A 24664-nucleotide genomic window follows, 5' to 3' on the forward strand; every position below is an offset into this window, starting at 1 on the left:
GAACGAGCGAGCGAGCGACAGAGAGAGAGAGAGAGAGAGAAAGAGAGACGAGGGAGAGACCGCGGGGAAAAGGACTCGTTTCGAAGCCCACGTATCCGAAGAGCGACTGAAAATAGCGCGTCGCTTCGCGGAAATAACGAGTCGGACGTCTTGTACCGTGACCCAGAAAACATGTGCTCTGTCGTTGTCCAGCGAGCTGAAGCGCGCGTGCAACGACACCACGTCCCACCACGAGAATATGAACGGCTAATTAACAGACACGCACCGTCCTCGTTTCACGATCGGCTGCGCGCTGCGCATTCTGTGCCCGTGAAAATTCCAATTTCTGTCTGTCGCCTTCGTATCGCGAAGTTAATCGCACGTTTCCTCGTTTCCCGATCGCGTCCTCCCACAACGCACGGCGGTCCTCGGAGAGAAAAAAAGATCACACGCTCGTTAGACGTTAAATGGAATCATACGACGTTGATTAAACCGCGCGTTGAAAAATTGATCGGGGCAAACACTATCGGGTCTGGCAATTAAGTGATTGCGCATCTTGTCATTAGGTAGTAATGATAATACCCGCAATCACTTAGTTGCCAAACTCAATAGATGTTACACGACGAAGGCTTTGCAACTGCACGCGTAACGCGCCCTTCCGATCCGAAACGGTGGTCGTTCGGCTATCATTTATCCGCGACGAAAGCAGAAACTACGTAATGTGGATGAGCAGGTCGTGAAAACAGGCGTCAGTGGCGAAACATCTGGCGAAACGTTGCAGGTATATTTCAAGTGGACGAGCCTCGCATCCGGAAGCCTCGGCATTAATAGAAACACAGCTCGTGAAAATCGAAAGAGCACGGAACGTTGGCAAGTTTGTTTTATTTTCTGCAGCATTGTTGTGTTTCGAAATGCGATATGTTTGCGTACGACTGGATCCTGCTCGGCTGCAGGAAATCCAGCTAGTTTCACTAGGCGGATTTAAAGCTTGTAAATGTCAAGACGTCACTCGGGGTCCTCGCCTTTTATATTTTCGTCCGTTTACTCGGATACGTGTGACTGGATAGAACCGTTTTTAGACGCAACTCGTCGTACGAACGAGGTGCGATCGGTTGGTCAGAAATAGCGCGATATTTAACGAGCGAAGCTTCGCGTGTTTGTTGACGCGTGTTTTGTATTTGAAAGGCAGGGCACGCGGTATAACCGCCAAGGTGCCATAAACGTTTCTATCTTCGAAACTGAAAGGAAAACACCGTTCCGAAGATACACGGCCGATAAAGAGTTACTTTTCGCAACAATTCGCAGGCCGATATTAAACAAACAACAGGACGCAGCCATCCCGAACCCGGCTATACGCTTTGTTCTCGAAATTACATCGAACGTCTGTCTGAAGGATTCTGAAACGTGGCAACTCTACCGCTGTCATTTCAAATGACACGATGATCGATGGAAAAATTCAATTACAGCTGAGCGGATTTCTGATAGTTTCGAGATGTTCTTCGACATTCCGAAGTCCTATCGGTTCCTTACTTCGCACTCATACTCCACACCATCGATCGAACGAACACTTAATTAGATGTTGCACTACACGTAACTACGCGATCTCACCGACGCCAACGAAGATTGGCCGCGGTCAGTCGATCGGAAATACGGCCTTGCCCTTCATCCTCCACGATACACGAATACTATTTCAAAATTACGAGCCGAGTAGTATCTTTGGGGAATAGGCGAGCTATCGAGGCGAGTAACGACTCTGTTCGTTAGCCTAACCGGGGCAAAAGTCGCGTGATAGAAATCGAATACACGCGGCTCACGACCCACCTAACTGCCATACGTTTTACGTAGATCGTTGCATATCGTTTTGCCCTGTTATATCGACCGATTCTCTTTCGTCGTTTCTGCTCGCGAGTTCGAATGGTCAGACGACAACACGGCCGAGTTAATCCACGGAGATTCTACCTTTGCCAACTGATATTCTACTTTTCGCTGCAGACGCTGTAATCACTGGGCGAGTCAGCAATGACCCCACGGCAGCGTGTAGGATTACGTGGAACACGGGTCTGTTGGCATCCGGCGAAATGAGAAACGACGAAAGTCTGGATTCTTCTTACACGGGGCTTTTATCAACGAGCATCGTAGCGAAACAGAGAATCGGCTTCTCATATTTGTCCGACTTTCTGCAGCTTTTTGTCCGACGTAATAACGTTACAACCTGGCCTTTCTTTACTCGCCGTGCAAACCGGTACAATTGTTAGGCTACAAATGCCTCAGGAAATCATCGACTGCGAGATACCTGAAAGCGCCTTCTTTCCACGAAAGCGTAGTCTCGTTTCAGGTCTGTTGAACATCTGACAAGAAATCCTCCGAGCAAACCAATGTCGCTCCCGCTTCGGTTATTGTCAATTATTTGCCATTAGGTGGTAATGACAAAATCCGCGATCGCTTAGTTGCCAACCTAATAGTATACACGTACGTACACTTTAATTTCGTGGAAATCAGCCGACAGGTTTCCTATGAAAACCGACGAGACATTCGCGAGGGTCGCAATTCGGATACGGTTTGGCATAGGTCGGGTGGAAAAATTCTAAAAGCCAGCCTCGATAACCATTGGCCTAGCTTCCATTGCAAAGCTACAGCGTACCTACGAAATTGCACTTGTCACCCATATTTGGGTGACAGGAACGTTTCTATTAAGGCGGCGTCACCCAAATATGGGTGACGCTTATTTCACTACTTGCGAAGGATCGTCGGAAGTATTTGAAAAGATATTCCAGACGAAGTAATAAAACTATTGAATTGTTATAAAAGTAATACGAAAATGGTTTATTAAGAGAATTATTTAGAATGTAAAACTTTAAAGAAGAAAGAACTCGTGCCGTGAAAACGCAAGTTCCCGAGCTTTCTCCGCTCACTTGCAGACGGAGGCCGCAAATAGAATTAACTTGCGGCTGAAGGTGATGGTCGGCTCAGGTATTATCAATTACACGCTGACACGTCTGACGTTTGTCTTCTGCCGGTGACTGCAGTCCGCCTTAATAGGCATCGAACGTTACCATTACACAACGTACAGAACATCAGGAATATCGTCGAGTCGCTATAAATTGGACAGTGACAGGCAAAATTGGTGGCATTGGACCGCGAGTGCCGACTGTGCCGCAGGATATTTTCCCAGGACGCCTGTCGGTGAAGATATCCGGATGAGAGGGAAACGACGAGTAACAGAGACATCGACTGAGGAAGAAGTTTTAGTGGCGGGGGTTTTCACGAATTCCTGTCGAATTGTGCCATCATTTATTTGCGAGAAATGCCGATCGACGCGATCGCGCTGCTCTTTTTTTCCTTTATGCAGATGGTTTAGTATTATTTGAAAGAGTAAAAATAATTACGAGAAGAAAAGCCTGATATACCTCGCGACGAGTTACCAAACATCGCGACACGGTTCGCCACAATACGCGAACAGCGCCACGGTTAGCACTTTACAGACCGATAGCCGATTAATCGGTTTTTTGTCACCGACGCTTACCGACCCATAGCCTATTAATCGGCTTTTTGTCGTCGATAATCTCATTATTTGAGCAGTAATTCGTTATTTAGTACTAAGGTATCTTGCTCAGTTGCGTCAGTTGCGTTGCTTTATAAACTCGCACAGTTTTATACCAATTTGAAAAACTTACCGTTCGCGATGAACGAAAAGAATGGTATTGAAGAGTCTAAACCGAAACAGAGCCAGCGCCACGGAGAATCTGCGTCTGAGCTACCGATCGGACGTGCGTACGCCGTTGAATCGCTAGCGGTCGGTAAAGTGTTAAGCACAACGAGGCTTTCGCTGAACGCGTTGAACGGGTTCGATGCTGTTGCGATCTTTAAGACGAAAATCTGAATTTCAGTGCTTGGAAGATTAAAAAATGAAGAAGTTAGTAGGTAATATTTTAGTCGCGGTTGCACGAGGAACGTCGACGGACACCTCGTCCGCGAAAATAGGGTGGCGCGTAAATTGCCGGTCATCGGAAGCGTCGATAGTTTCTGCCGCTACAGGCCGCCACGGTCGCCCCGAATGGCCGTCTTATGTAAACGCTCGTTATTTTCTTAGCTGGATGTTGCGTGGTTCTCGTCTGATTCGCTGCACGTCCCAAGCAATTAATGAGCCGCGTTGAATCGCGATTCACGGCCACGTTAAAGAAGCTGCGTACGCTGAACGACGTACACGGAATGCACGTTTGCCTGCGGAATGGTCGTGCCCCTTGGAGCGCGGAAAATGTTAGATGCACGCGAACTGATATTAAGGAATTTATGGTCGGGCGTTCAGAGAAGCTGTCGCCATTGCTGCATCCAATTATAATGCGTTTCTTTGAGAAAATGTACGCGTGATGTGCGTTCCAAGTGCGGAAGCGCTCTCCTTCGTTTACTCATTGGCTGGTAAACAGCTACCCTATCGTTCCGAGCAAAAATAGAATACAAGCGTCCTCGATATTAAAGCGTGCATTCGCTGCTACAATTATATATCCGAAGAAGGAGATGCTGACAAACGTGGCGGACGTTTTTCAGCAACGGAACACGCAAGCGTGACGGACGTTACGGCGAACGTCAAACCTATTCGGTTGGCAACTAAGTGATTGCGGATTTTGTCATTACCACCTAATGACAAAATCCGCAATCACTTAGTTGCCAAGACAATAGAAACTCGTAGCTAGCCGCGTTACCACGTCAACCTCTTGCCATACTTTTACGTGTGTGAGCCGTAACGAGAAATTTGAGCGAAACGAGTGAGGCTCGTGGTCTAATCTCATGTCAAACGCGAATATCTCGAGTCTCACCCGTAGTGTTAGCCTCGGGCCAAATATGAACGTATCGAATGTTGCTTTTTTCTAAACTCGGCCGCGGTTATCTACTCAGTCGCACGATCTCACGTTTCAAATTCCGACACTCTGTCTGCGTCGCTTCGACTCTTTTCCTGACCATTCGGCCGTAACGTTCGGGCCCCGATTTTTGCGAGTTTAAAGTTTGACATTCCAAATAATTTTTTTAACAATCCATTTTCCTATTACTTTTACAACAATCCAATAGTTTTATTATCTTCTCTGGAATATCTTTTCAAATACCTACGGCGATCCTTCGCAAGTAGTCAAGTAAGCGTCACGCGAATACGGGTGACGCGGCTCTACCGGAAACTTTGCTGTCACTCGAATACGGGTGACGCGTTAACGCTTTGACTGCCACGCCAAAATCACAAGTTTCGCTCAGCACGCCATAGTGTTTTAACACAGTGCACCGTTAGATGCAAGATTTGTTCTCATTTCTCTTTTATCGATGTTCTAATAAAAATATTTAATTATTCACTTGTTATTTCAAATTATCTTCTATTCGTCGGTTACATTGAAAATGTCCTAACTATCAATTTTCATTCAATTTTTACAATTGTAAGAAGTTGAATCAATGACCACCGTGGCGTCCACGAGAAACCGTGGGTCATATATGATCCACGCGGTAGTCTAAGCGTTAATGTTACGGCAATGGGTTAACGTTTCCTTATCGGCTGTTCGCTTTCTGAAGCCCGTGCGACCAATTGCACGCTCGCCGAATTTACAAACGCGCCCCGTGTTCCCGATGACCTTCCGTCGCTGTTGCCGAGTATCCGTGGCGGAGACCTCGTTTTGAAAATCGTGCGCGTGCATTCGTGCTGCAGCATAATCCAGTACAGAGTTGACCCACATTAAGAGAGATCAGCGGCGAAACTGTGAGAACGACGAAGAGAAAAGCTGACATCGCATGCATCCCCCAGGCTCGCTCTAACGTTCCCTAGCGGACGAGGTAGATGAATCGAGGTACTAACGACGTCTTCGTCGACCCCTGAGATCGTGCGTTCTCGAGAACCGCGATGGTCATCGAGGGCATACTCTGTCAGCTCGCTTCGAGTCATTAAAGGTTCGAGCTAGCTGTTAGACGAAAAGGCGGCCTCCCGCCGCGCGTCGCCTGATTTCCTCGAGCACTGCACTTACTTGGAGCATCGAGCGTTGCCAAGAGCGGCGGAAAATTCGATGCTGCACATTTTTTCCACGCCATCGAGTGATCTGCGCCCTACCAGTGCTTCGATCCATCATCGAACTTGCACTCGTTTCAGCTTTCCAAACGCTAAGAAGTCGTTCCTTTCTTTTTCCCAATTTTCAAACATTTTGCCGAATTCGAACGAGGGAGGACGAGGGTGGAATTTTCGAACAGGCAGAGCGTCGTCATTCGTTCGACGGAGACGCTGGATACGCTGTAGCTTGGTTCAACGTAATTAGCAATGCTGAACTCGGCTAATGCAGAAAGTCAAAGGCTAGGGAATGCAGAACACTTGCTTTTGTTGGAAACCTGTACGAGGATGTAGAATAATTGGTAATCGTAACGAGGTTTACGAGGCAAAACGAACAAACGCGAATGATCGATCCGCCGACAGGATTTTGCATGCGCCACACTTAAATCGCCGAATTCGTTCCATTTCGAACCATTGTCCGGAATGAAATCGCGTTTAACGATGCGTTGTCTGTCTGTCATCTGTCTTTGCGCTTCAGTGGCAAAATTCGCCGTCTCGTTAACCAAGAATAACATACACGACAGTTTCGGTAGACAGCTTACAGAAAAACCGTACATGAAACGAGCAAAAACGATGTTTGAACCAGCGGCTAATATTTCCATAGTTTTTCGAAAAATTGTAATTGCCATTTCTTTGCGCAACTTTCTGTACGTAAACGTGCCTGCCTCGCTTTCGACGTCAATTGCGCCACTTATTCTCGTTTACCTGAATTAGCTGAAAAGCAGTAGCGTATTGTCGTGGAGCACGAACGCAGCCTAAAATTTATCGCAACCACTTTGCGGTTCGCACGGTCCGCGGAAGCTGAAGACTGGCGAGGCAAGCGAGCATTTTCCAAGAGCTTCAGGGCGGTTGGTTCGGCGAGGGCAGCACACACGTGCCTCTGCAGAAGCACGCGACCACTGGAACAGGCTTGTCACAGGGCAAACATTGGCGAGTGCGGCCCGCCTACGCGCGTTCTAACGCACGACGCGAAAAACCAAGCAAAAAACCGTCACTCGACCGAAGGCGAGAACAGCCGCAGCAGCCACTTTCTGCCGCGTGCATTCCACCGTGATGCCCTCGCAAGTCCGCCATCCACCTTCTCCTTTGAAAAAACTCGCCGCTGCTTCAGCCTTCTCCCCTCCTTTTCGCGGTTCGTCGCACGAATCTCGTTCGAGTAAGCAGATCTCCGTATGCGACATTAGCTTCGTTTCCGGGCCGAACCCTTTCTTACTTCGTGCGTCACACACGAGCGTAACAGACGAAGGTAATACGCTGTAATAAATCTGACAATCACAGTCGTTGTCACATTGTCGTCGTGTGGCAATTTGGCCCACAGCCATTCGGATAGAAAGTCGTGTAATTTGTTGCTGGAACTTTTTTACCTTCGTACGTTGCATTTCTTACGTTTGTAGAGCGTTTGTCGAAGAAATTCGTGGTGACGCGATCGTTTCGAGAAAGCTTGCGCAGGTTCCAAGAGAAAGTCAAAATTACCTCGTAAATTAATTCGATTTAATTCGTCCTGCTACTTGAGAAAGCGTGGACTTTGATCGATTCCGTTAATCGAGTTAGCCTGGTCGATCGTAATTTTCGCTATTGTCTTCTTCTTGCCTCCCCCCCCCCCGCCCATCTGCTCCTTCCGTGTCTGACTTTTCCATTGCGAATTTTCCTTCGAACGCAAAACTCGCGCGAGCTTGAAAAAGTAGTTTCGCGAGTTTCCGTTCGGTTACACGCAAACACCTGGCGTCGCTTTCTCGCTCGTTAGTTCGTCTTCGCGTGAGAGATTCGTAGGCAAATGGCGATCCATCCTACTGCAACGATGTGAATGCAGCGCGATACGCGATCGCGACCAAAATTATCTAGCGAAACAGCCACCGCCCCGGTGTCTATCGAAACGCCATTACACGTACGCGCCCCACCGCTGGGGTTACGTTCATAAATATTTATGCAAGTAGTGGTCGTAATGGACCCATCAGCGAACGCGTCGAATAGACGGCAGCTCTCGTTAACATCGTTTGTCCATCGTAATCAATTACAGCGAACGCCACGACGTTCCACGCTCTTCGATATTCAACGTAGAAATCGGCTTCGAGGCTAGAAATGCCGGCGCGTTGAAAATCCGACAAAGAATAGCCGCCTGGCCACGTAAATTCCAGTCGAGTTTCTCGAATATTACCGTGTTGTCTTTGGAGAAGGACGGAAAGCGAGTTCTCACGTATACGCGACACGCGGAGACTAACGCGCGTTGCGCGTGCAACGGATGCTTCGCGCGGTGTCCGAACGTCGCTGAGCAACGTCCGGTTATTTTTAGAGACAGCCGACCTTTCCAGCAGTCGATAATTTCTGGCGAAAGTATTAGCGTAATTGGTTCGCGCGTCTCGCATCTCGGTGAAGAGGAGTCGAAGGAGCGGCAAGGCGTTGCTACATAGCTGAGGTTTATTTTCTCGAACACGAGTCCGACTCTTGTGTAACTTTCGAGCGCCGTTGTACGAAAGGAACGCGTGCGTTTAACGAAAAGATGGACCGTTCGCGAATTTCGATTGGCAAAAGTCGATACGGAAAGTGGAATTGTCTGTCGTTGTTGAAACGAGCTATGACGAAGTACGTGACGTGGACGCGTTGTCGAAAAATATCGCGACGGAGCGTGGAAATTTGTCGCGCAATTACGCGCACCAACGAAGGCAAAGGGAACCGGAAAGAAAAACGGGGTGTAAAAATCGAACGAAATAGAATATCAAGAAATTCTGGCGTGCTACGGAAATGGAAAAGAGAAACGAGGCGACGACAGAAAGCAAATATCGAATGTCAATATGCATTGCCGGGTATAAAATTGTTACATGTATTACGCTTCCGGATCGTTGGTCATTTGTTCGCCTCCCTTCGGCCATCAGCCTTTGCCGTGTGCACGGTAGCGGACACGTACACAGGCAGGAGCGAGAACGCGGGCACAAACGAGGCGTGAAACACGGGCCGTCGATCACGCGAATCATGCCACCAACCGTAAACAGGAATAGATACGACCACGTTCTCGTAGAAAAACGAAACGAGCGGATGGAGATACGGTTGTCGGTATCGTGGCCGTATCCACCCTTTTTCCTTCTCGCCATCGCCTTCTCCGTCTGTTTGCTTGTGCCGCACTTGAGCCCGAGTCGTAAACGTATTTTAGTGGCGATAGCTGCGCAACGTCCCGTTGCCGAGATAAACTCGAGTTACACGTTAGAACACGCCACGTTCCGGACATTCGGATACCTCGTTTTGTCCGACCGTAGCCATCGCGTGAAAGCGAAACGTTCGATTATTGTGTGGCGATCACGCGCACGTTCCTATTCTTGGATCTGCGGAATCGCGATCGCTACGGCAGGCGCATGGATCTCGGTGTAGTAAGAGAAACTCGCTGAGAAGAAGATCTAAAGAAACCTAGTCTAAGCATTCGCATCTACGTTCGAGCGATCGGTAGTGTCTAAAATAGCAGCTGTGGACTAACGAGCTATCGCTAAGTGGCTACGCGAGCTTAATAACTGAAAGGGATCGCGTACAACGTTTAAACCGTGTCAGTCTAACTGCACTACGCTAGATCATGAACAAATGCACCGTATTGAACGGTGGCGGACGATCGGCGGTTTTTCATACCGCGTGTAACATAGTAACGATATTTAACAGTAACATAGTAACAGTATATAACAGTAGAGAATGGTACAGAATAGTACAAAGTGATAGAAAGAACGTAAGGTGTTGTTTGGAAGTTAATAACGCAGGTCCGCATGCAAAAAAAGGTAACTTCTGACGATCGACCGATCGAAAAGATAGAGAACGAGAGACGTGGATGGCTAGTGGTCGTACCTCGTGTCCCCGTGTTCCTCCGCACTATTCCGGTGGGGGCGTAGGTCCTGCCTCGGTTTGAGGACAGGGGTCAGCCCCCATTTCTCGATGAACTCGGTGCGGGAAATCTTGGCGCTTCGCGGCGGTTACGAGAGGGGGCGGATCCCCCTCCCGAGCCCCATGCCCCCGAAGAGCGGTGCACCCCCGCACAACACGCACCCGATGATGCTTCTCCACTCCTCTCCACTTCGCTCTCCTCCTTCTCCTTTTACTTCTCCTTCAACTTCTCCTACACCTTCTCCTCTTGCTCCTGCTCCTCCTTTTCTCCGCCACCTCCTTCTTCTCCGCACACCACTACCAACTCACGACTCTGCGACTCGCAACCCCGTAGTACGTGTGTTTCGGTACACCGGTAGTTCTTGGCTCCTCTCGAGTTCTCCCTTGCCTTTTTCCACCTCCTCTCCCCTCCCTTTCCACCTCCCTCGCGCTCCTCTACCTTTCCTTTACTCGCCGCCCCCAACCCGCCCTTGCCTTGTCTATCGCATACCCTCCTCTTCTCTTCTTTCTCTTACCCTCCCTCTGTCCCTCTCGTTTCCTCCTTCCCTCCTCCCTTTCGCTTCGGCCTTGTCCAACTTTGTTTGCTCTCTCGCACCAACACCAACGGACACCGACACGAGACCGATCCACCACGAGGAACCAGCACGAGCACTATGAAAAACGATCACTGTGACGCGAACACCAATGATCAGCGACGCTAAGAGGCAGCACCAGCAGCGCAGTCAGTAGCGGCAGCAGCGCACAACACACAGCCACCTATCAAAATGGCTGCTCGCTCTCTCTTTCCTTTCCTTTTCCCTCTTTCTTTTCCTCTTTCCTCAATCCCACCGAAAATCCATTCTCCACCGTTTTCCCTTCTCTCTTCGTTCTTTTTTTTTCCCTTCTCCTCGATCGTCCTCCTGCGTTTCTCCTTTCTCAACTCGCCGTTCTCCTTCTTCTCTCTCTCTCTCTCTTTCTCGCTCTCGCTCTCGCTCTCTCTCTTTCTTTCTCTCTCGCTTTCTCCCGTGTTTCCCTTCTATCGTTCCAGTCGTTTAACGTTTACATCTCCATTCGCACTCGGTTCGCTTCTTATCGCCTATCATTCGCTCACACGCTCGTTCCTCTTCGCTATAATAATACCTGGCACCCTTCTTTCAGCAGCGCACTCGCACGCTTGCACACGCACCCTTCTCGCTCGATCCTCCCTTTTACCGTGACGGCGCGTTCTTTTTATCCGCGCACAACAGTTCGCCAGTCTGCTCGCCGCGTTTCGATCGAAAGAGAAAAGAGCAACGGCGGACTGTCCAAGGGAGGAGAAAGAAAAAGAACGAAGAGATACGCGACGTGGCAAACGGATAGGAGAGAATAGACGAGAAGAGAAGAGATGAGACGAGAAGAGAAGACATACAGGAACCGTTAACTGACGCGGTACGTTCCGTTACTCTGACGCATCGTTCACTCGCGATCACTGACGGTGGTGGTGTCGGTGGACGGGAGAAGCGAGCGGAACGAAAGCGGGGACGACGACGACGACGACGGCGGCGACGACCACGACGACCACGACGACGAACGAAGGTACGAGAGTGGAGAGGCGGGTCGAGCACGGTGGCATCCACGGCGCACGAGCCATCGAGATCCGTTCGACGCGTAACTACGGCCAGGCGAACGAGACCGAGTTGTCAAGGACGACAACGCCTTCGGTCACGGGGACGACCACGACGACGGTCATAAAGAGGACGACGAGCTACGGAAGGACGCGAACGGAGGCCGCGACACGCGTCTCGTCGTCGCAGCAGCGCGGAAAATCTCGATCAAACGGATCGCGGCCGGCCGACTGAAGCGCCTCCACCGGGAGGCACCTATCATCTGAACGCAACGTTCGGTACACTGACACACTGTGCGATCTTTCCGCGGGTCTCCTTCCTTTTCGCTTCCCTCCTCTTTCCTCCCTTCCTTCCTTCCTTCCTTCCGTCCTTCCTTCCTTCCCTCCTCCTTCCTTCTCGCCTCTTTCCTCTTTTCCTTCTCGCTCGCCGTTTCGGATCGCCACGCACGTACCCGTTTCTGTCCGATCGCCCCGCTCGCGCCTGCCCCCTTTCGCTCTCGGCCTCGCTCGCACGCGCGCCTCACACCCGACCACGAGGACCACGGACCGACCGACAGAGTAGTTTTCCGTTCCGTTCCACCTTTGCGCTACGCCGACGAGAACTCGTCTGAGAAACCTACCGCCACCGCTTTACCTTCCGCACACGCTCGCTCCTTCTTTTTCTCCCTCCCTCGCTCCCTTCCTCCTTCCCTCTCTCCCTTCTCACTCTCTCTCGCTCTAGCTCTGTCTGTCTGTCTTTGTCGTATCCGAAGCGCCAGTGGAGGATACGCGGTGGAAGTTGGCGCCGGTGGAGGTGGGCCTCGTTCGTAATACGGTGGTGGCGGTCGCGCCGCTGCTGCTGCTATCGGTGGTGGTGGTGGTGGTGGTGGTGGCAGAGAAGAGATCGCCCTGCTGCTGGCAACTACCCGACAAAGAAATATCGCGAATAGAAGGCGCGGTGTTGCAACAAAAGCTCGCTATAAACGCCAGCCACATCCGTTATGCCTACTTTTCTCTTCACCGCTGTTTTTCTTTTCTCCGTTCACCCTGTACCCGACTCTACGCGTTCTCCCCTTCTATTCCTCCTCCCCTCCACTTGCTTACAAACCTGCGCTCTTCCACAAATACCTCGTTGCCTCTCTTTCCCTCCCCCTCGCGCTCTCTCACTCTCACTTTTTCACCTGCACGACTCTCCTTTCTCGCTCGCTCCAATCGTCCCACCCCACCACGCTCCCCACCTACCGTTCCTCTCCCTCTCGCCCGCCCCTACTACCCGCCTGCTCGCCTTCTTTCTCTCTGTTTCGTCGTTCGTCTCACGAAACCGTACGCATCTGCGAGGCAACGAAGTTCGTCGGCGGACTATCGCGCGCCGATTACGCGCTTATCCGCCAACCTCGACGAGCACCGAACGTGCGACTGACGAGCGCGTGCATTGGCCCGCTGTCGGACCTGTGCTAACGTGCGACGAGAAACGCCTGTCCGATCACACGACGAACGAAGGAAAATTCGCTACGCGATGATCGTTGGACGACTAGCCAGCCTCGCGGCAGCGTGAAATTTAGCGAGTGGAAGCGCGATACGCTGTCCCTGGAGAGGAACGCGACTTAGTCCGGCATCGTGGGGAGCACGAGGTTTCGACTATAGGCACGAGGAGATCAATGGCTGTTGCGTAATCATGCTGGGCAACGAGGTGTACCCTCTGCCACCCTCCCCTCGAGCATCCTCGCGACCCTCCGCAACCCCACCTCGGCCTCCAGCCCCAGTTCACGGTCCTCCTTCTCCCCCCTCTGCGGATAAGGCAGACCGTTGGTCGCGATCGAGCACGCTGGCAAAAAGTACTCGTTTCGAATGGTCTTTCGACGACCATGACAAATCGGGCCGCAGGTCATCCGGCTGCTTGCAGATACGTTCGTAGCCTAACGACGTTCGCAATAACAACGACAACGACGACATCGACAACGATAAAGACGCTCGTCCTCGTGAGTTCTCGTATCCGTTCGTCGGCCATGCGCCATTTGTTCAACGCGCGCGCTCAAACACGACCGCGCGCGCACTCCTCCCGTGCCGACTTAGTCCACCGCCGCGCCGTTCCCTTTCTTCTTTCCTGCTGTCTGACTTTTTTCCCTTTGCACCACTTAATCTTGCGCCCGATCCTTCTCTCCTGCCAGCGATCGCTATTTCTCCAGGGGACTTTTGCTAGCGTTGATCGATAGTAGTCGCGCTTCTCTGTTCGCCCAACCAAACACCGACGATACCCGATCCTGCTCGCTTTCGAATTTCCTCATCGACCATGCAATTCCATGATTTCTCACGATTGTTGTATCTTTCGGAATTTCAAGGACTTGCGACTATCTTCAAAGCAACGTTAACATACCGATCTCTTAACCTGGTTTCGAGTTGTGTTGGAAAAAGTTACACGAACGTAGAACAACGATTGTGTATCGTTCAGAACGTATGCCCGTGTCACGTGCTCGATCAGCTTAATCCGTCACGTTGGAAGCACGCATTTTAGCCTACGCTACGAGCAATACTCGGCGAGAAGCGAACGTCTAATCGATATTTCCGTTCATTAAGAGTACTAACGATGAAATACGAAGTTGTATCATTAATGGATACAGGCGTTGTATTAGTTCCGTTAGCGGGCAACGACTGGCTGCGCGAATTCCACACTTTCCTGCTTTTCGTGGTACGAAAGCTCGTGCTTTTGGCGTGACCGTGGAAATTTGATAATTTTAATGTCAGATGTAAAACTGTACATGTATTGGTCGCTAAACGCATAACCGTAAGCGCGTTCCCAAGGAATATCGATAAGTTACGAATGTAGAAAAGCTGGCTGTGAAAAATGGAATTGCGGAACGAACGTGGCTTACGTAAGAGGACGATCGCGCTCCAGCGCAAAGCATCGGCGAACAGTAACGAATCGCAAGCCGTAATTCGCACGATATTTCCAAGGAAATTGTATAACGCTGACGTCAGCGAAGACATGGCACGTAAGATATTTCGGTTTGCAGGCGCTCCAGCCTCTCGATTAGTCGATTTCTTTCGGCCCGGCGATGCAGCCCGCGATTCCCTTGAAATTACGAAACCCGATCGGGTTTCCCCTTTGGCTCGCAAGTCGCGCGAGCAACGCGCGCCTGGAAGGGTTACAAAGCGGCCCGACAATCTGCCAGTTCATCTGCGACTTGGCGCGTTATTTGCCGCGAATAGAGCGACACGAGAACGCGGAGAAAAACGCCAGTGGCGATCGATCGGAAAGCTGCGGAGTCGCGCGGATGAATCTCGCCGTTTCGTTTCCATTGCTTTCTCGGATTTTCCATGCGACAGAAATCGACGACTGAAATCTACAACGCGGCCGCCTGGCTCGATCAATGAAGTCGAACTCGGCCACACTGGCGAATCTACAGGATTCTCTTTTTTTTTTTTTCTTCCGTGTTTCATCCTTGGTTGCCGTGGTCCCTCTACTTTTTTCCCGCCTCGCCTGCACGGTCTCGCATCGATTTACAAGATGGAGTACGTCGTAGTGACACCGGATAACGTTGGCCACGTACTCCGCTAGCTTTTCATACGGTTGCCGCACGATATTTCGCAGTTCGCGTTACTCGCTAACGAGTAAGAGGTATTGGTGCTACATATTCATGTCGGATTATGAATGAGTGGCCCACGCGTGCACCACTGCTATATTCTGCCTCGTACTACCTGCCACGCCATCTACATTTCTCCAACAGTGCTACCATACCGTTGGTTAAAAGTGGCTGAGCCAGATACGTGTTAATACCTGACGATTTCCAACAGACCTACGCACACGCTTTCGCTGGCTATCCGTTCGTTCGATCGATCGCACCCATTCATTGATCGCCGCTGTTCTTGTATTTTCCTGTCCCTGCGCCTTTCGCTATTTTAACGCGTAAACACGAACTTTAGCCAAACGATCGTTCTTCTTGAATCGGTGGCTGCGACTTGAAGCAACTCGGCCGGACAAGTTCGCAAAAAGTCTCGAGAGAAGAGACGAGCGAGCATCCGAGGACGAATTGGTTGGTCGGTTTACATGGTCGCGCGAGTTATTCGCCCGACGATTCGAGACAGAGGAGATGGGCCGTAGAGGATCGCGGAACGCGAAGCGAACCTCAGCATCGCTGTGCATCGTGGCTCGCGTCTCTGGCAAAAGATATTTTCCAGGTAGTTTGGACTCGAGATTTCTGAGTGAAAAATACGAATAACGAGCGAGTAAACGGTCCGTTGGTGGTTCACGCAGAGAAAAAAATTGCCTCGTTGGCTGGTTAATATCTGGCACGAAAGGGATACGAATCAACTGGAAAGTTCCGTCGTGAAAATAGAATTCGAGCGTCCCTGAATCATTTCCGGAAAGCCTATCCTCCGAAGGGATTTTCCAATCGATAGCGTAACAAAAACAACTTCGAACTCGGCCTAACGATCGGTGACGCTTAATTAATCCCCGGCAAACGTTTTTCAAGCCGGCGTTCCCCCGTGTAACGAGTTTCTAGTCCGTGCTGCAGGTTCATTCATCGAATAAGAAAAAAAGGCGTGCAGCTGGTCGGGTAAATGGGTGGAAATCAATGTCGGCGGCCCATTGATCGAAGAGGCGGTTCGATCTCGGCTGGTCGGTCATTGGAATTCGCCCGTTCCTCCTTCGTGACTTCCATGACACCATCGTGCCGACCTACATCGCTGCGACGCGACGTACCGTTCCATGTAAGTAGACGAACCCTCCGTGAAACTTCGGGTCGCGCTCGACCCGGCCGGAAGGAAATGGAATAGCATGTGGCAGCATTGCAGTGTAACGGCATTGATCTCACTTTCTCTTTCTCTCTCTCTCTTTCCATCTTCCCTCCTCTTCGCGCGCGTTAAGAATCCCAATAACCAGATTATGCGATTGCCAGCTGCGTCACCGGCCACTTCTCGTCTCGTTCTCCTCGCTACGCGTGTCATGCCGCGCCAGAACAGATACCAGCAACATCCAACAGCGGCAATCGAAAAGGATTACGTCTTTGAAGAACGTTCTTGCACTCTGTACGATACCTTTTACCACGCTTGGTATCTTCCTCTGTCGTTCTTTCTCTTCGCGCGCTATTATCGCGCTTCCTGCCTTTCGAACGTTTAGCCTACTCGTCCGAACGTTGTTAGCCGGTCTATCTTTCTTTTCGTTACGTTTCCAACGTCTTATCCGTCGCGCAATCATCTCCTATTTTCCGGCCACTTCCGTTTCTCCCTACGTGACCCGGCTCACCGTTTCTTCCGGCTTCTTTATTTCCTCCTCTCGCTTTATGCAAATGCCCCCTGGCTACCACGAGCGTAGTCTGGTTCCTAGTCTTCCCGTCTCTCGTTCTTCCCTTTTTACCTTCGCTGTCCACCTTTCGCCTCGCTCCTTATCTCCGCGTCTGTTTCTTCTGCTATAATTCAAGTCCCCTCCTCATCCCCCTCCTCCGTCCTACCTTACCAGCTCCCTCTCGCACCTGTACGAAACTCCCCGTTGCACCCACCAGCCTGTGTTCGCGCTGTTCGTCTCTCTCGCTCTCTTTCGCTCTCTCCTACAGCCCTTTCTACTCAGCCTGTGTTTGTCTCTGTCCAACACACGAAGAACCCTCCTCGTCGCACTAACCGCACGCAATCAATACATCCCTCTCTGCCGACCCTCGCCCCCCTCTACGAGGGACCAGCCACCCCGCCGTCACCCCAACAGCTACTCTTGATCCTGGCCCTTCACCGGCAACTCCCACTTTCCAGTTTCTCCTTTTTCATTTGCCCCTATCCTCCCTTTCGCCTTGTCTCTTCCTTTCTCTCTCGTTTTTTCATCTTTTTCCTCTGCTTTCGTTTCCACGCGCTTTCTACCTTACCATTGGTAAGCTCCTTCTTCCTCCTTTTCCGCCATGTCCCGTCAGCTGATCCATCTACCGACAGCGTGCTCGACCACCATAAAGCCAAGGTCAGTGCATGTTGCAGCAGCGCGTGCCGGACCATGGAAGGCGCTCTACTACTTACACGAAGCGTAGCGTTTCTCCCACTGAATCATCGCGCGCATTTTCATCTTCCGATCGTTTCTTCCTTCGTCCTGTGAGACTCGTACGAAGAAATCCGCTGCGATACTCGGAGTCGAGGTAGAGTTTCAAGCCAACCTCGAAGCGAGATAACGAACGTAAGAGAGAAGCTACCTTTCGAAAGAAGCAACCGATGCAAAATACGAATAAACTGAAGGTTTCTGTAACCTGAACCCCCTTAACGAGATGCCAAGTTTCGTCAATTCTAATTTTTCGATTCTTTCGTCCTCGAAGGTCCGAGATGTCGAGCGGCCAGACCGCTGCGAACGAACGAAGAAGCGGCAGAAAAAGCCGAATTAAAGAGTTTATCGGTACCTTGGGCGCCCCTCTTACAAATTGGCAAAGTTTCGTTGAAATTCAGGTCGGCCACTTCCCTCGGCCCGAGCTTCTTTCTCTATCCAGGTCGGACCCTACACATGGAGACCTTGCTACTTGCCTCGTGGCTGGCGGCACACCTTGTACAGATCTGCGCTACTTCAATTCGCCGATCAATTCATCAGGCGCGTTTGACATTTCAAAATAAATAGAATATCACGACCTTGCCACGAATTTATACGTTTGAAACTTTCGCCATGGCGATTGACCATGATTGGACCGAGGATCACAGAGTGGAAATGGGACGAAAGGAAAGAGCGAAGAAAAAATGGCAAGGATGGTCCAAGAAGGACGTTTCGTCGTTGTAATAAAATGATCTCCGAAACTTCTTGCACTATGCCTTCATGCTTCATTCCACGATTCTTCTGCGACATCCTGACCTTTGCAAATACGTTCAAACGATACCATAGACTCCACATCTTCCCATTGTCAGAGATAGAAAGTTTGCTATGAGGTGGACGTTGTTCGTTACGTATTTCTGCGAGCAAAAGAACCGCGCGCAAAAGTTTATCCGAGTTCCGTCGCGTGCGTTACGACAGTTAGTCAGATCGTTGGACAAACCGATCTAATTCAGGCTTCCACCCGGAAACGGGCGTTTTGCGTAACTGCGAATAGATTGATTAGAGTTTCGCGTTACAGAAATCAGAGAATAATTCGGCCAGGTAAATATTTCCGACTGGGTGTATCCTGTTTGTTTGGGGGCGGGATCACTGGAAGCAGCTTCGTTTCGCGGCCGGATACGACGCTACACAATTACTATGCTAAAGGACACGATAAGATTGAAGCGTGGCTGGAAAGCGGCTCGAGTTCTAGCGCGGAGCACAAGCTACGCGCAACACGAGACTGCGTCAACTTTTAACGTTAAACTTTAAACCTTCTAATTACTTCCAGCTAAAGTGTGTTTTAAACGTTAATTATCCGCGATTTCAGCTAATTAATGAACTTTATGAACGCTCGCGGCAACAGCAAGTTGAACGCAGCTGTTGATAAAGTCGAGTCGAATGTGGCCGAGCAAGATGCGACAGGGAAGAAAAATGTAAAGACAGATAGCGTAAGAAGATCTCGCGAACAGAGACGATGTACCGATCGAAGATACCGATCGAATTTCACGTCACGTTGCGTGGCATTCAACGCAGAAAACTTAACACTTTACCGACCGATAGTCGATTAATCGGTATTTTGTCGCCGACGCTTACCGATCGATAACTTATTAATCGGTTTTCTGTCGCCGACAATCTTTCTCATTATTTGAGCAGTAATTTGCTTATTAGTATCAAGGTACCTTGCTCGGTTGTGTTACTTCGTAAGCTGCCACAGTTTTATACCAATTTGAAAAACTTAACGTTCGCGATGAACGAAAAGAATGGTATTGGAGAGTCTAAACCGAAACAGAGCCGGCGCCTGAGGTGCGTATGCTGTTGAAACGCTAGCGGTCGGTAAAGTGTTAACAACGAATCTCTTGTATAGAACGATTTCGATGGAGAAATTAGAGAGAAAGCAGGGACGAAGCGGACTAATTGGTGGCCACGACGAAAATCGGCAGCCCATGGAAAACGTGGCCGATAGAAGGAAAGTTGCGCGACAAAGGCGACTTTTCTCGTAGTTTCGCGATGAAAGTTGCAGCCGAGTCGATTCGAGGCAAGTTTCCCCTCGCGATCCTGCGAAGTTCCAAGTCGAAAGTTAAGACACGCCAATAAATATCTGTGTATATGGGCCAGCGAAATACAACCGCAACGCGACGTGGAGCTAAGCCAACGACGCGGCTCGCATCCGCAGCCTGGCCGCCCTATTTCCAATTACACCGCACAAGTTTTCATATCGAAATTCGTTCTTTGTGCCGCTGCAATAATTCGGCCAATTGATACACGACGTTCCTATCCGCCACACCGTCTCCCAATATCTTCGATACATCGATTAGCCGCATCGTCGCCATCCGATCGCACCGAAAACCTCTATACACGTTCATCTTCTAGTTTCTGCTTATTCAACGATTGCACGAATTCTCGCCACTTTGCCAACCGTCCACAAATTATCGATCCTCGAGAAACTCGATCGCAGCGCGTGCTACCATCGAATCGACTGAAATTCGATAAACGAAACGCACAGCTTACGAAGAGCGTGAGCCTCGCTGAGAGGAAACGTAAGATGATCTGATGTAAACGTAAGATGAAACGAAGCTACCTCGATCGAAGTTGCGATCGGTAAAGCAGGTTAGCGAGCGCCACGATATCGAGCGAAAAAGAAACACGCGATCACGCAGCTGATCCTGCGGATGGGCAGATAAAGCGAAAAAGTTTGTGCATGTGCCGATGGGGATGTTGGCGACGCCGCACACACCGGCTACGCCACTCGAGAGTCTTGCGGCCGAGGTATTAAACTCATCGTGACAAAGCGTTACCACCAAGGAGACCTCGCGTCAAAGAAGACAATGGGAAGCGTACCAGTGGGTACTCTCAGTGATTGATCTTACCAAGTGCTTCTTTCACCACGAGAACGCCCGCAAGATCCACATTCGGAGCAACAAGAGATTAAACGAGTCGAGATATCGAGGGGTACAACCTGTTAAAAACTTTAGCAACCCGCTAAGGATTCCTTTTGTCGATTACCAGTTAGTTTTAAACAACCGCTCCACCTTCCGATAGTTTCCTCTAACTTTTTCCCTCTGGAAACATCTTCGATGGTCAAATAGAGTTTCTTCTTACTTTGAATTTGCCTACTTACTCGTCGATATTTTATCGCACCAATTATTTCGAAAAAAAAAATCACAGCGTCTGGTTGTTGGATTTCGTGGGGTTTGGAGAAAGACGATCGTCGAGAAGACGGAATAATTTAAAGCGTTGCATCACGTTCGACGTTTCTACTTTCGCGACTATGCCGAGATCTCCTTCCACCGCCATTTGTTCCTCGAATTAACGTTGGCCCGCCTCCCATAGCCCGTCTAATGGAAATCTGCTAGCTAGCGAATTGGAAATCTATTATTGGCCGCGTCTCGCAAATTACATTTGTCGATAATCATGCGTTAGCTCGCGAATTGACTTTTGCCAATTCGCTGTTTCCTATTACCTTGTGTCGGGCAATCGGCCGCTGTGCATCGCACGTTCGTAATATCGCGCAGAACGTGTCTATTATCGGTTGGTAAAAAAGTGGTTGACACGGGATCCATATCGCTTTGGAAATTTTATTTCTATTTCTTTAGTTCGAGAAACTTGATCGTTTCATTCGAGAAACTCCTCTGTGAGAGCAAATGAAATAATTTTGATTTGAATAGAAAGCAGGCAATTGTGTACGTCCGTAAGCTGATGCCAGAGAAAAATATCCGGCCAGCGGAACACCCGAAACTAGAAATAAATCCTTTTATTTGTTACGATCCTGAAGGATATGGCAACGATGGAAGCAGACGTGCCGCGGGATGTAAAACTTTCCTCGTTAACGACACGAGCGAATCTGCCGTGTTGAACGAAAAACTGGTAGAGAAGGTAAAAAAATCTTGCAATTTTTTGTCCACGTTTCCGTCTACGGTAATTGGAAAAAAAATCTCGAGAAATACTCGCGGAGAATCCGCCGTCGCGTACTTGTCGATTTTTCTAGACAACCTCCGTTTCCACGTTTGTCTTCTTGCAGTAGCGTACACGGTCATAAATCTAATGGGTCGAAACTTTCGTCGGTGGCGCAATATTTTCGCCGTACGTTGCAAGATACCAGATCCGAGAATAACTCGCATTGGAACCGTACGACAGAGGACGAGACGCGATTATCGTTAACCGCGACGCGAAAATCGACAAGCTACGCGTTAAACTAATTTTTCGCTCGACCAGCATCAACCCATAATCTCCATACGACTTTCAACAGGAATTTTTAGCTTCCCCTTTTGAAGCTGCTCTCTCGCTTCCTCTCGGTCGTCTTAGTTACTCTCGTGCGTTCTTAACCTGCCAAAGACGTTCACGCGTGATTACCTCGAGACCAGTGCGCCATTAGGCACGGCAGTAAACATAACACACACATGATCGCTGGGCAATATGAAACGTAAAGGACATACGGCGATCGACAGGAATTGGAGATCGCGGAAGGGTAAGAGGGCCGCGTTCTCGATGCTCTTACGTGAATCCTGACCGGTTACGTAAAGGAAATAAGGTTATGGATTGAGAAAAGGAGAGACAGAGACAGAGTGACGGTTAGATGGGGAGGGAAGGGGAGAGCAGTATGGTGTGTGCGTCATGTCGTTTCCATTCACCGGCTTCGGTGAAGATGGGGCGAATCGGGTCGTGAGCATAGTTATCTAGGTCAGCTTCCCTGCTTCTCATGGCCTCGATGGGAGTGGTTAACTCTGGTTACCCCGTGAATGTAGTGCGAGGCATCAATGAAACGTCCAGAATGACCCTGATCCGACGAATTGCCAGTAACAAGCCCGCAACTGCAGTCGATATGCCCGGCGACTTCTATGTCACCTGGCAAGCAACGTCGATACATCGTTGAGAAATTCTTTTTCCACCTCCACGTCTCTTTCTCGTTTCTGGTTTTTAGCGAACGAAAGAACGAAGGAAAAAGGTGATAATAATTTTCCATGTACGCGCAGTTGTCCGAACGCAATTCTTCTTCCAGCGAATAATCCGATCGCATATCTTCGGTTGTAGATTCGATTTGTCGAAACGTCGTATCGGTAGCAAGTTCGCTGGAAATTCTTCCCGAAAGGGGAAACGATCGGCAGGGAAAAGGAATTGTGGAGAAGTTTCCGTAGGAAAAATTGAAGTGGAAAGCGTTCGGAGGTGGAAATGGTCAGCGGGGCTTCGTGTAACGCGGTTATTACAAGCGGCACGTTCATTTCCGTCGATAAGGAGGAAGCCTAGCCACGTAAACGCGGAAACGAGTGACGTGGACGTGCATCGAATTACTGACCTTACCCATGGGAACGGTTCGCGTCCTCTGGCCGCTTTAACGAGCTTATAAAGTAACCGTCCCAGTTCTCTTGATCCATAAACGGCTCGGTTAAACGGCTCAATTCCACTGGTGTCTGGTTCTCGTTCGGGAAAATACAGGAAGCGGAAAGAAAAAACAGGACGAAATAGCGAGGAAACAAAGATGTTAGAGGGTAAGTGGGGCGCGCTCGAGCGTTAAACGGCTCGTTCGGGGCGGAAGCTAGTCGTCTGTTTGGAAGCGTAAGTCGATTCTCGATTCGAGAATCCCTTAGCCGATTACTCCGAGTACGCAACAGCGTACGTAAAGCAGCATTATCCATCGAGCTATTTAAGCTTCAACCCAGTGACCCAACTACTTGTCGAGTTTAAGGCAACCAATCGCGTGTCCATACGATTTCCAATAGAATCGCCGTAATAAACGAAAGCGTACGATCGGAAATCCATTTTTTCCAGTCAGATTCCGAGAGGAAATACCCGTTCGAGATTTCGAACGTTTTACTCGCGTGGAGATTTCATCGGAAAGTCACGACCCGTTAACGAAACTGACGAAAGCTGAAAACCTTCTGGTCCTTCGTTGCCGTGCGATACGCATCGAAGTAAACAAAAGTGAACCGACCATGCCAGCTAATTGGTTCGCGTTTCACGTGTTAGCCGAGCGTCGATTCGAAAATTTGTTGCGACTCGTCTCGTTCGTCGAAGATAAGAAGCTCGCGATACGAACACGAGAATCTTTCGCAAGATCGATCCGGCGAGAGTCGTCCGATAATCGTGCAAATTCTGCAAAGAAAGAAGGAACGAGGAAAGCTTCAGCGAATGGTATCTGAACGCGCGTTCCAATTGCGTCGCGTCGCGACGTACGGAAATCGCGACGTACGGAAATCGCGACTAACGGACGCGATACTCTAGGCATGCAGACGTTCTAGCGCCACGTGACAATTCGAGTGAAAAGTTAGCGGTGTTACGCAACACGCAATGAATTCACAGCAGCGTGGTTTACGGGAAAACACGTTGCAAAGCATTCGATAAAGCGTCCGACGAAGCGAAAGCATCGGTTGAAACCGATCGGTTGCGCAGATTGCAAATCGTAGCGTGACGACGATCTTGCCGTCGCGTAACACCGTTCCCTTTTCTTTCTTTGGTTTCTCCTCTCTTCGATGTTTATCAAAGCGGCTCCGCGCGAATGATAGCTCACCGAAAGCGTAGCTGGCGTTCGAAGATATCAACGCCGTTCTATCTACTTCCTTTCTCACCCCATCTTACTCCGACCAGGCAACGCCACATCCACATCCGTCAGCAAATCCACATGGTCCTTTCTGACAGCATTTTAAATCGTTGAACCGTAATGAAGCGGCGGCAAGTGGCCGCGTCTTTGGTCGGTTGCCGAGCCCAGCCGAACCCAGCCGAACCCAGCCGAGCCGAGCCGACTCACAGCCGTGCGGAATGCGACGCGTTAGCGAAGAATCGGACGCTATCGTCCGAGTGCCGAAGGATTGGAATTCACTCGCGTAAACAAAGCATCGCACCCTGCACAGCCCTGCGAGCTGGCGCGCTGGCGTGCAGTTTCCCTGCCGAGTCGGACGATGATAATGCCAGGGCAGATTATTAGATGGCGCCAGCCATCGGCATCCTCGCTACCCTTATCGACTCTATTGCGTCAAGCGATCCTGTGCCGACTGCCGAGAGCACATGCATACCACTACCCCGACAAACCATACGCGCAGGGCGGAAAATATTTCGGCATGTCAGTCGGCCTGCCAAGCAGGTCGACCAGTCGTCATCCAGCACGATTTTCGCCAAGCCGGAAATCCTTTCAGGGTCAAGTTAAAACGCGACCGAATACAATGCGGAAAAAGAG

At 50.0% G+C, this 24664-nt stretch overlaps 1 protein-coding gene across 1 annotated transcript in view; it reads right to left on the minus strand.

The window, feature by feature from the left end:
* LOC117211636 (potassium voltage-gated channel protein Shaker-like) overlaps positions 1–22363 on the minus strand; it is a 43868-nt gene extending 21505 nt beyond the window's left edge. The window contains exons 1-3 of the mRNA XM_033455739.1: positions 22229–22363; positions 12196–12445; positions 9872–9998 (exon numbers count right to left, since the gene is read on the minus strand). Coding sequence (XP_033311630.1) covers positions 9872–9998; positions 12196–12445; positions 22229–22363 — 512 coding nt within the window. The remainder of the gene's footprint in view (positions 1–9871; positions 9999–12195; positions 12446–22228) is intronic.
* Between the last annotated feature and the right edge of the window lie 2301 nt (positions 22364–24664).

The sequence above is a fragment of the Bombus bifarius genome, unplaced genomic scaffold (assembly GCF_011952205.1).
Source record: "Bombus bifarius isolate JDL3187 unplaced genomic scaffold, Bbif_JDL3187 scf7180000008240, whole genome shotgun sequence".
Taxonomy (NCBI): domain Eukaryota; kingdom Metazoa; phylum Arthropoda; class Insecta; order Hymenoptera; family Apidae; genus Bombus; species Bombus bifarius.